General features: G+C 40.8%; 1 protein-coding gene and 1 long non-coding RNA gene across 19 annotated transcripts in view; one reads left to right on the top strand and one right to left on the bottom strand.

Annotated features, from left to right (window-relative positions):
• tcf7l2 (transcription factor 7 like 2) overlaps window positions 1-7,953 on the top strand; it is a 107,929-nt gene extending 99,976 nt beyond the window's left edge. For 5 of the 18 annotated variants that reach the window (XM_085466391.1, XM_085466389.1, XM_085466382.1 and 2 more), the window contains 4 exons: window positions 424-486; window positions 1,252-1,302; window positions 2,522-2,594; window positions 5,657-7,953. In XM_085466391.1, coding sequence (XP_085322517.1) covers window positions 424-486; window positions 1,252-1,302; window positions 2,522-2,594; window positions 5,657-6,116 — 647 coding nt within the window. In that variant the 3' untranslated portion in view covers window positions 6,117-7,953. Of the gene's footprint in view, window positions 1-423; window positions 487-1,251; window positions 1,303-2,521; window positions 2,595-3,131; window positions 3,205-3,723; window positions 3,785-5,656 lie in introns of all 18 variants that reach the window. The other 13 variants (XM_085466390.1, XM_085466387.1, XM_085466386.1 and 10 more) reach the window with 7 other exon arrangements.
• The window catches only part of LOC146703255 (uncharacterized), a 42,915-nt gene that overhangs the window by 4,115 nt on the left and 26,318 nt on the right, over window positions 1-12,482 (bottom strand). The window contains exon 2 of the long non-coding RNA XR_014921974.1: window positions 53-145. This is a non-coding gene — a long non-coding RNA (uncharacterized LOC146703255). The remainder of the gene's footprint in view (window positions 1-52; window positions 146-12,482) is intronic.

Genomic DNA, 12,482 nt, shown 5'->3' with positions numbered 1-12,482 from the left:
TAAAGTGTGAAATGTTTTGTAGCCTGGATAGTTCGCTCTGACCCACGCATACCTGATTCTCATCTTGGGATCAGTCTGACCACTGCAGTCGCCCAACAGCAGCCTTGAGAAATCCGTCTTCCAAATAAGAAGTGCGTCGAGATGCCTAGGCATTCACAAAACAGAGGAAAATGAAACAAAAGATTAGAGAACAAGAAGAAAAGAGCCAAAAAATAGGGAGAGAGAGGAGGGAGAATTCTGGTCTTGGCCTGCAGTGGCTGCTGCAAACCGGAGGGCAAAGACAGAAAAAAGGCAGAGAAAGAATGAATGAATAAATAAGTAAACACGAAGATGAGTGCTATTCTCTGTTTCATGTTTTGGGCATTCTGCAATATAATAACTAAGGTTCCTGTCTGTGTCTATTTTTTTCTTTCTATTTTTTGGCGGCTAACCAACAGGGGAAAAGGAAGAAGAGAAAAAGGGAAAAGCAGCAAGCAGAGAGCAATGGTAAGTGAGCTGCAATTATCTCTCATATTAGAAGAGCCCCATCATGTGTCAGGCAGATGTGACATCTTGCAAGATAAAAGTGTAGCTGGTTTTTTTGTGTTATGTTTTTTTTAGTTTTTTTTTATTGTGTGTGTATGTGAGTTATATTGCCTGGCTTTTTCTCTCTTTATTTTTTTGGTATAGTTGCTACCCAATGCAATATTTAAATAGTAGAATTGCTTGTAAACCCCACCCCTCCCTCCTTTTTCCAGTTTCCCTTGCTCTCCCTAGCTAATAGCGACTGAATATGCATGACCCCCCACAGTCCTTCTCACCCCCCCTCCCCTCCCCTGGCCCTTAGCCTTCTGGTATTGTGATATGTTACGAGAATGTGAGGTTTAAGCATCGTGAGAGCCATTAACTTTGACAGTGTTGTGTGCGTGTTTTATATTTACTTGCCTGTGCCCTGCAGACGGACTGCACGACTGTACCGCGTGCGTGTTTGCGTGACTGTGCATGCGTGTGCTTGTTGGGCCTACCTCCCCTTCCCATCGCCTGCTTCCTTGCATGCTTTTATACCAACTTGAGGAAAAAACAAAATAAATCACCTATATCTTAAAAATTAAGGAGGTTTGCTAAACCTGTGATTTTCATTCATTCATTCATTATGCGTTTTAATTCTGATGATGTAAGGAGCAATGACGACTTGTTCTTATGTATTTTGCGCTCGTTTTGGTGACGGATTTCTTCTTGAAGGCCTCTCTATCTGTTCTTTTTTTTTTCCAGAACGCAGAGAATATTTTCCAAACCCTTGCCTTTCACTCCCTCCGATTACAGGTGCTAATGTCATTTTGAGTATTAAATCACTAACTGTTTTATTTTCCTTCCTTTTAAAATTATGTATACATTTATATATCTATATCTATCCATTCATAAATGTGCAGTGAGGCAGGTTTAAGCTTAAATCCTATATTTTGAAATATGCTCTTTTTGCTTTGTTTGCTGCTTTCTTTTCTTCAAAAATGTTGCCATTGTTTATTTGACTTCAGGGTAGCTTATATTTAATTCATTTTACACTCATTTACTGTTGCTATTTAGCTCAAATTACTATGCAGTATGCTTGAGGACCTGGTGATATATATATATATATATATTTATATATAAAGCTAGATTATCATTATGAAGTATGACCTGAAGGCTGTAATGTCAGGGTAAACCTCCTTAATCTATATGCTTCAGTAGCTGCACTTTTGCCTTTCCTATAGGCCAGCATGAGTTTGGCCCAGCCTCTGTCGAATAAGTCTCTGCTCAGACAAAGCCTGGACTCAAACGCTTCCACCACAGCGTTTTGCTGTCACTCAGCTCTATTTCTGATAATGACTTGATTACTGGGTAGAGCTAGCAAGTGACTGGCAGCTGTTCCGCAACAGACCGCCAATGCTGATGGAAAATAATCAACTGTTTGATGCCAGGTCTAAAGAGTAGATTCCCTCTCCAGATTCCAGCCTTTTTAATCCTTCCCCTGGCTAGGGCTAACTCACGACTGTGCTGCTCCAGCAATCTGCTACTTCTTCCTAGTTCTGCCACCTTGACCTCGTCTCTTTGAAACCGTAGTGCGCTGATAGCATCTAACCGTAAATTAATCCAACCTGCATTTGCTCCATTTATACCCCTCTCAGCCAAATCGGTCTTTATCTTCAGCTTTAACTCCAGCCAGAATTTAGATTATGCTACTGAAAGGTTTCCACGGTTAACATCCCGATTGGATAATTTGCATGCATTTTGATTTTTACTTGTGTTTGAAACTTACTAATCGAGTTCAGCCCTATCTTTAAAGGCACACTTGATAATGGCTTTAAGGGGAATTATTTTTTCTTTTTCTTTTGGGTGCGGGGTTTTGATTTCTTGCAAAATGAGCCACTGCCAAGCTTCATAGATTCACTGTTTTTTCTCCTTATTTCTCTCCTCTTTTTAATTTCTGTTCCTTATTTTTTTTTTATTGGTTTTGGTTCTATTGCTCCTCTCTGCTGGCTTCCCTTCCTTGTTGCGGCATCAGACCTGAGCGCTCCTAAGAAGTGTCGAGCGCGCTTTGGGCTCGACCAACAGAATAACTGGTGTGGCCCGTGCAGGTGTGTATGGTGTGTGCTTGCACTGGCCAGGGCCAGGTGAAGGCTGGGTCACTCTACGCTGGGACTTCCTCCTCTCTTTTATGCTGCTGCTTTTCCTTTCTCTTCGCTTCCCTCCCCCGTCTGTCCCGCCAGGCTATTATGACCTCTCAGCTTCCTCCAGCCACACCCTGCCGGTCTATCTCTGGGTTCACCCTATTTGATTTTTTACCTCCTGTTTGGGGAAAAAGGTTTTGCGTACGAGTGCTTGTATGAGTGGTGTCTGTGTGTATGTGTTCAAGTTGCAAAGTTGCAGGATGCACAGTTACAATGAGCCTTACTGAGATTAATCAGAAGTCCTAAACTGGCAGGTCGGGGCTTGGAGGTTCTGGAGCCTGATGGCTTGGTCAATATGGAGGACATCCCAGTGTTGCCAGCCTAAATCTAAGCCCTGGCTACATGTTTTTGTCTGTGCAATGACGTGTCCATTTTCTTTTTTCTTTCTTTTTTTTTCCTTTTTGTCTCTGTGTGTGTGTTTGTGTCTACCTCTTTGGCTAACAGATGCAAATACCCCAAAGAAGTGTCGTGCCTTGTTCGGGCTTGACCAGCTGAGTTTATGGTGCAAACCATGCAGGTATAACTCCTGTAGTAGCAATGGGAGGAAAGACATCCACAATGAGCATCTTCTCCTTGATTACTGGCTCAGATGTCTTGCTAAAAACACGTTTCCATCACTGTGGTAACAGATGGAAAACTTCTCAGCTCCCCTTTTCCTAACTGAGAAGTTTCCTACTCCTCTAAAGTCAGTTCAAGCCAAGTGTCAGAAAATGGATTTCTAAATAAGACTTCCAAATATTTTATCCAAACACATGTTGAAAGATCATGGCTCCTAATGTGATTTAGCAGAACATTTCTGACCGTCTAAGCTGCTACGATTGAAATCCATTTTCTCTCCAGGCAGTGGATAATTCCCTCCCATCCTAAATGTCATGTATGTCCTAATTGGCACTCTTTTTGAATAACACTGTGATGCTTACAAATTTAGCCCTGCTTTCTCTGAGGGCCTGCTCAGTGACACTCTTTTCTGTGCCCTCTTCCTCCTCCTTCTCCACCTCTTCTTCCTCCAAACTCCTCTTCGATAACCCTTACTTAGTCCCTACCTGTTGTCTTTCTGTTCTGACACAAGCAGTCTTTGAATTGGGAATATTTTCATGGTAGGTATTTGTTTCTGCTAAGTAATACCCTTCTTTGTGTCTGGCTTGCACCACATCTTGCCCCACTCTTTCTCTACACATTTCATCGCAGCACATTGTCTGTTTAATGTTTCATTTTCACTGTTTCTAAAACACAGATGAGCTTAAAAAAAAAGCCAAAATTTTGTAGCAAGATGAACACCAAAAGGTCATTTTTCTGTTTTTTCTGTAACCGTTAGCTTCCAGCTGGCCCCTTCCTTTACAGCTGACACACACATTATCAGAAACATGGCTTTATTTCTAATAATAGCACATCATGAGATCAGGAGACTGAAAAGTGCAGTAAATCAGCCTTCATTTTAAGAGCAGAGAGGTTAAAAGTTCTCTCTGGGCTCCATTTCCTAAAAGATGCATCTGCTATAATTTCCCCCGAGACAGAGAAATCAATATCATACACGGGCACATACCATAAATCAATATGTCTGTTAAAAAATGGATATTAGCTCATTTGTTGCAGTTTGACAGACAGTTATCGAGAGCGGGGCGCGCATGTAGTAGCAAAACGATACCTTTTTACGCCCGATCGATGCGCCGCGCCGTCCAAAAAAGCTACAGTATCGGCACAGGATGTACTTAACAGCCTCATCCTCACTCTTTTCTGCTGTCCTGGTGTTGTGTGCTTGCACTGTGTTGACTTCATCAGAAATGCATGCCTTTTTTCCCCCCCACCCAGCATGCGATTGTGGGCTTTTATATGTAATCTGTCGATGTCCCTCCTTCTTTTCATCCTCAGTGATCTGCTCTCCGTTTGCATTTATGTAGATCAGAGTTAACAGAAATAAAGGTTTAATTAAACAGTAAGTCAGCGTTACATGTTCCAAAAGGCTCAGTTTTTGGTCTATTTTTATTTATTTTTTCTTACTCGACATCCCTGTAAGTCTTAAATACTGGTACTCCGCGGCCTTCGGGCATTCTTGTGATAAAATAGAGAGCTGAGAGAGAGAGGGGTCACTGTCAGGGTCAGGGTAAAGATGAGGTGGGCAGAGATTCCCCCTTAACCAAATCTGAAGCACAGCCTTCAGAGCAGAGTCACCACAGAAAAATGCAACAATCCCCTGCTCTCCTGATCACCCCCCCTCCCTTCTGTGTTTCGTTCACCGGGTTCTGCGAGCGCAACGGGCCTGGCCTCGGGACGCGGCAGGCAGGGGGAGGGTCCCAACCCCAGGCAGGAATGCAAACATGGTGCTTTGACCCCCCTCATGCACACACACACACACACACACACACACACACACACACACACACACACACACACACACACACACACACACACACACACACACACACACACACTTGTGTCTGTGGGGCAGATGCAGGGCAATTTGGATCCTGTTGACTTTTTCGCCTCATATCCAAACTCTGTTCCCTCAGGAGAAGAGAGAGAGAGTAGAGTCTGATAGAAGTAGAGCAGTGAGCTGGGTCCAGTAACAGTTGTGTTAGAGACAACAGGCTGCAGTTCTTCCTGTAAGAACAGCAGAGTGTTAGGAGAGCAAACGCGACCACAGCTCATCTCTTTCATTCTTCATCGTCCTCATCTCTGTGTGCGTGCTTCTCATTCCCTTTCTGCTTCCTGTCCAGGCGATCTTTCTTCAGTGTCTGTCCTGCCTAATGACTTAGAAACTGACTATCATTTCTACCACCTTCCTCCTTTACAAAGTTGCTTAAATGCACCTCCAAACGTTATCCATCTAGTATTGTTTCTTTTTAATAAACCCTCTCCCCACAAATTTCTGAAGGGAAAGGTGCATTTAAGTCAGCAACAGTGCTAAGATGATATTCAGTGTGAAGCTGTGACACTGAGAGACGCTCTCTTTCTCTCACCTTGTCCTTTAGGAGAAAAAAAAAGTGCATTCGCTACATCCAAGGTGAAGGCAGCTGTGCCAGTCCTCCCTCTACGGACGGAAGCTTACTAGACTCCCCCCCATCCTCCCCCTCCTCAGTGGTTCCTTCCCCCTCCTCAAAAGAGTCCAAATCTCAGACTGAACAAATGCAACCTCTCTCACTGACTATGAAACCGGCCCACCAGCCACTCCACCACCCGCACCTCCTGGCTGGGCCTCCACCGCCATCTTTGGTTCAGCTGGAAAACTCTGCCGCAGCAGCTAGCAAAACGCCCGCCGCCTCCTCCCACAACGGAGCTCTGGAGCACCGTGACGTCTCGTCCTCGCGGCAGCCGGGCTCCTCTGTGGCGTCCTCGATGGCCCGGCCCTCGGCATCGCTGTGTCATTCCCACTCGCTCCTCCCCTCCACAGCCCCACAGCCTCTGTCGCTAGTGACCAAGTCTATAGAATAGTCTATCCTATTCTCCTCCTCCGTTTGTTTTTTTTAGCTCTGCACACACACACACACTCACACAAACATCTTTCTAGGCCCTCTCTCTGCTCCGTTTCACTCGCCCTCGGTTCTTTTCTCTTTCTGTTTCTGTGCCATAAGGCTTTGGAATTTTAGGTTATGTTTTTATTAAAGTTCATTGGTCAATATTTGACCCGTCATTATCAGACAAATCTAATTATTATAAAGAAATGATACAATGAGCTGTAGTATAGCTTTGTGAATCTGCCAAAATTTTTATGAATTTTGTTTTTGTCTTTTTTGTAGTTTTAAAACAGCGCAAAACAGAAATTATCTAGTTCAGCATCCAAATGTTTAAAAAGACGGATATAAAAAAGGTAGGCTAGATTATTCAACGAGCCCTTTTCTTGAAAGAGTTGGTTCTCCTTCTTTATTTGTATTAAATACGAGCTTGCGAACCAATCATTCGACATCTGTTCAAAACTCTTGGAGGGCATGAGGCTAGCGGTGACACCTCTCTGAGGAACAACTTTAATTGTGATGTTACTTGTTCTTGTTTAAATGTACAGAATAACGGGGCGGGAGGGGATTACTGTGTTAAATATGCATTCTTCCACTGCGTTGTCTTTTTTTTCTTTGTTGTTTACCTTTGGGGTGGAGTCAGGCAAGTTTGGGTGGGCTTGAGGGGAGGTCGGGTGGGAGGGTTGTGGGTTATTAAATTCAAAATGTCACAACGCTAGGACCAGTAGTATTTATTGCTTTAGAGATTGCTTGTTGTATCTTGTATGTGTCTCTTTTTTTTTCTTTCTGAATACATTGTACAAATATTTTTTCTTAAGGTAAGCAACTATACGAACGATCCATTTTTACAAGGAGGTTTTAAAAAGGCAAATCTTTTTGTTATCTTTCCTCTCCGAAAAACCTGGATTCCGCTCAGTGTACTGTGTAGATCTCATGAACAGATGTATGCACAACTTCATTTCAAGAAATGCGTCTATAAGCCATTTTACAGGAAAAAAAAAAGAAGAAAAGAAAACTTGAAACACGAGACAGTGGATACCGCGTGTTCAGTAGTTGGAAAAGTGTCAGATGCCCTTCTTTTTTATTGCACAGTCACATCTCTCGGACTGTAGATTCGTGTACAGATTTTCCGTGCCAAAATTTTGTGATAATTTTTCCTCTGCCCCCACCCCAACCATGCTGTAGGGATCTCTTTTTGTTTTGTTTTGTTTTGTTGTTGTTTGTTTGTTTTGTTTTTTTAATTTCGATACCATTTTTTGCTGTGACGTTACATAGATTGCTATGTATGTAGTATAAATGTTGCTATAACAAATGTGTTTGGTAGCAAATTGTCAAATATTAAAATTTAAACTTAATAAAAAGACGGACATCATACTGTATAAACCCACCAGGGCCAAATTATGTATATTAGGAAGTTCATAAAAAAACTATTAAATACAAAAAAATACACAAACTGCCACTTTTAAGTACACTACTACATATAGGTAGATAGAAAAAATAGGCATGTTGATGTTGCAAGAGGCTGTAAAAAAAGCTACAAGAGAATCATCCACTCGGTGCCATTGTAGTTGACATGACGCGACTGTAATCTGTCGATTTCTTCTCTGGTTTATTAAGATGCTAATGATAAATAGTTTGAATGTTTCCTTAACGGCTGTGATGTTCCTGTTCTATTTTATGCTCTTATATTTTTTTGTTTGTTTTTTCCTGTTATTTTAAATGGTTCTAAAACCATGTTTTTTGTAATGAATAAATGTTTATGCTGTACAGTCTCTGTAGCATGCAGTTCTGTATTAATAAAAGCAACTTAGTATGTGCGCATCTGTGTTTCGCTTTTATTCTGAAAATCCCCGAACCCAGCGTCTCAGGATGGGGGTCTTATAAGGAAATCTGCCAAAAAATGTAGCATTTTATTCAAATAAAATCTCGAGAATCATCATGTCGTAATCATAAAATGGAAATATACATCCAAGCGTGTTTTTTGGGGGGCTACTTGTTTTTTTATTATTATTATTTGCTATACAAAATAACAGAGGTGTTTCGTATTCTACTAAAACAGTTGTGATTAACTTCTGCAAAACTTTTCATAGTGAGAAGGAGTAACTTCACTTAGATAATTTGAACCGCTCCTCCTATAACAAGTCTTTTTTTTTTTCTTTTAAATTATAAGCCATCTTTATACTCGTTGTTTGCAGGGCAGTACATCGTGCGCAATCAGAAAACAAGATAAAACATGTTTAGAGCTGGATATTATGATTTGATGGGCTCATCAGTGACCAATCACAAAAAACAGCACTGGTTTATTTTTCTCTACAAAGGTCAACTTCCAACTAACCTTTGAACCCTTCTCTGTCCCACTACTAACAGTAATGCTCCGCTATGTGATCGCTTTTCGATGTGCTTACAGTCCTGACAGATACCTGCATCTACTGGTGGATTTAAAAGCATAGGAAAGAATGTAATGAAGGATACCGGTGGATGTTTTAGAGCACAGATGTCAAACTCTTTACAATGAGGGCCACATACAGCCCACTTTAATCTTACGTGGACCGGACCAGTGAAACTCACGTTTCTGTCAGTGTGAAGATGTTTAACTAAACATTTCATCCCAGAGGTAAGAAAAAAAAAGTCTTTGTTCTACATGAACAATGAGTAAAATGACAGGAAAGTTTCCTGTAGTTTTAAATGTAATGTTTTGGGGGGTTTTTTCCTTTCTTTTTTTTTTTTTTAAACAATTTTTAGCACAAATGTTCAAAGTTTTAAACGTTTAAAGTTCAAAATCTACATCCTCACAGCCATTTAGTGGGCCGGACTGTAGTCTTTGCCTGGCCAATTTTAGAACCCCGGGCCTTATGTTGGACAACCCTGTGTTAGACAGTGCTAAAGATTTGCATTACATGTGTGTGTAAATTCTGTATTATGCTATATATTTTGTATTTTATGTTGTATGTTTAGCATTTTCTAGATGTTTGTAAGGCTGCTACTATAAGCTGCTAAAGGTAATAATAATAATTATGCACTCTGTCGTGTCTCCCTTACCTGCAATGTGTTTACCAGTGCATATTTCTAATAATATTTGTTCCCATTTTTCAGAATAATTTTAAAAGAAAATCTGATTTTGCCTTGAACTCTTTGCACAGAGAGGTCAGGGTAGCTCTCCCTCGTATCCAAGATTTAATACTGACCAGACTGCGACCCAGACACAACAGCTGCTGCTTAAGGGGAAAGAAATGACACATCTGTACAAGTTCATGCATTCAAACAGATAAGAGGATATTCTTCTAGTGTTCAGGACCTTTCATTAATCCCAGGCTAAGTTAATCAGTTATTATTGCTCAGTATATGGACACTACAGATTTGAGCAGCTGACACTGATCTAGGTTCACGTTCTATTACCATTTAACTCCAAGCTTCTCTGTATTCCTGCCTGCGTTACCAACTATGCTTTTTTATTTCAAGTATCGAACAGAGTTGAAAGTAGAGTACTTTGTGCATACGTTTAAAAAGTACAGGACAGCACAAATGTGTGAGAGGACTGCAGAAGTAGTCTGGTAAGAAAGGCAACAACTACTGTGCTCCAATCTTAACACTTCATAAGAAGAATCTCCTTTTCCCACATTGCCTGAACACATTCAGTCATTTGTGTCTCATGCAAATGGACCTCTTGTGCTAAATTAATGATAAGGTGAAACTTCTCTTATTCCCATAGGGAAATTTTCCATTCCCTAGCCTCTGTTTAACATGGAGGCCAGAGTTCAGGATGAGCTGAGGGCAGTGGGACCTCTGGAGCTGCAGAATCACTGACATGTAGAAGAACATTAAAAAAAGACTTTTTCTTGGTGACAAAAGTACGTTATACTGGGGCTGGATGTGTGCTCCACAATGAAGTATTAATGGACATTAATGCAGATTAACATAGGGTGGTCCCTGAACACATTCAGCATTTCAACACAGTTTCAATACAGAGGTTTACAGAGGTTTGATCATAGCTGTCATTTATTGCATTGGCTTTTAGACATTTTCTTGCCATACCATCCATTAAACATCACCACTGCAGGATTTCATCTGTTCCACTGAAGTTGTGTTCCTGTGTGAGGAAAGCTGTGTACAAAGTTTCTGTAGTATATGCAGTGTTTTTTGGGCAGGGTTGGTCTTCATTTACGAGGCATTCTCAAGTTATCAACAACCACTTCACAAGGAAGAGTTTCTCTGTACGTGATTGTGTTTTTTTCCCCACTCCTTACACTGAGGAGCTTACCACTGATTTCTTATTCATTCCAAGTTTCCATGAATATACAAAATAGCCGAGCAAACAACACAAAAGTACTAAAGCTGTAATGCAGACTGAAAGCCAGGCGAAGAAGAGCTGGAAAAGAAAGGGTTCACTTGCGATCAAGGAAATGCAGGAATTTTTCTTCGTTCCCTTTGAATGTTTGCACATTTAATGCATTTGTGCAGTATATACCCTTGAACCCTGAACCGGCGAGCTACGTATAACATGGACGTGTCTGTGATGGTTCTATTGCACTTTGAGAAGGAGGAGAGGCTTTGTGTACCTGAGTAGAGAAATTAAGTGTTTTGATGTGAGTGTGGCATGGAGGAACAATGTTGAAGGCCATCGCCGCAGGCAAGCATACAAATCAGAAAACACTGCAAAACATTAAATATGTCCCCTATGTTACAACAAACAACATACAAAGACATATTGTTTTGGATGTATTCCCCTGACCCTCATTGTGGCAACAAGACAAAACTGAAAGGTTGCAGATATGGCTGCAGCATAGCATAAACAACTAGTCTCTTTTATTAAGATTAAAATGGCACATGTTTTCATATAGCTTCATATTAGCGGATGAATGTCGTACTTCATGATCATAATCTCTTTTTAATCTCAGTTGGGTTCAATACAAAGTTAAAAGGGGGCTGGGGGGGTCAGTGTTCACTTTCCCTGTGCAGACGTACATTTCAAAGATGCTCTTTAGTTTGGAGCCACTGCCATCTCTGAAAGGAGTTCTCATAACACTGTAGAGGCATACAAAATTAAAAAGCCTGAATTGCATAGCTAGTTCAAAAGAATATATTGAAACCAATTCCAGTGCATTGTGGCCCTTGTTGTGACCTTCATCGCATAGGAACAAACCTTCATTCATTCTTCATGCACTTGAGTATACTGCTCCCTGAAGAAAGACATCAAATTTCATAGGTTCAAAAAGCACTTGAGGAATTGTTTGGGAATAGGAATACCGAGCCAGTGGCCCCGCGTACCGTTCTTGACCGTATCTCATGGAGTTTAGATTTAAGTCACGAGGATGAACTGAAATCTATTGATTTTTGCAGGACTGTCGAAAGTAAAGGATCCTGAGGTGAGGTCAATACTTACAAGTTTGCACTCTATAGTGTAGGTGAAGTGCTGCAGTGCAGTCTGCGTGTTATCAGTGTTTTTGGTATTCTTAAACACTGGGCTGAAGAAAAACGGTAGATGTAAAAGGTGTTTAATTACTGAAAAAAAAAACCTAATATTTTTTTTGTTTATATTAGACATGCTGTTTGAGAGAAAGAACCCAATTCCTCGTAGGGTATGTGTACACATACTTGGCCAATAAAGCTGATTCTGACTGTCTCTTTCTGCATTGTTGATTTTTTTTCTTCTTTTTTTGTACAAGCAAGTTGATAAAAAAGAGAAAAGTTAGTAATCCTTTGTCTATGTCTTTAGCTTTTGATGCTGAGACCACCTTGTTTTCATAAAATCCTAACACACACTGAGTCATGCATAGACTCAACATCATCTTCCATCCTCACACTGTTTAGCAAGAATCAGCCCACTCTTTATTCACTGACAACTGTCCGATGACCTTGAAGAATAAAATGATGCACATGAAAGGTGAGCATTTCAAGACATTTTTTTCCTATCTCTCACAATATGAAAGAATCTCTTTCATCAAATAAATAAACAGGGGCCAACAAATGAGGGAAGATTTGGTATGATTTGGTGCTTTTCCTAAAGGACTATCCCACAGTGTGCCGGCAGCAAGGCCAAGCTGAATCACAAAGACTCTGGATGCATAAAGGTGTTAACGTGTGTATCGCACAACAAATAGATTGTAACGGGGGAAAAAAAACGGGGGAGTTCCAAGAGAGAAAAATTAATTCTTTCTCGTAATCTTGTGATCCTCCTTTAAAAAAATTAATTCTGCGACATCGAACGATAAAACCAAAGGTCACAGAATCGAGCAGCAACAGAGGAATCGATTTGGATGCATCTTATGCTTTCTGTTGTTTTACAGCATCCTCACATCTACGAGTGACAACACAACGAGTCCAGTTTCTCAGATCTGCATTTGACTGA

This window comes from Copadichromis virginalis, linkage group LG8, assembly GCF_057382275.1.
Source record: "Copadichromis virginalis isolate Kocher_CV1m ecotype Utaka linkage group LG8, C_Virginalis_male_GT1.1, whole genome shotgun sequence".
In the NCBI taxonomy this organism is placed as follows: Eukaryota; Metazoa; Chordata; class Actinopteri; order Cichliformes; family Cichlidae; genus Copadichromis; species Copadichromis virginalis.
Note: the sequence above shows the minus strand (reverse complement) of the source record. Positions and strands in the feature narration are given on the sequence as shown.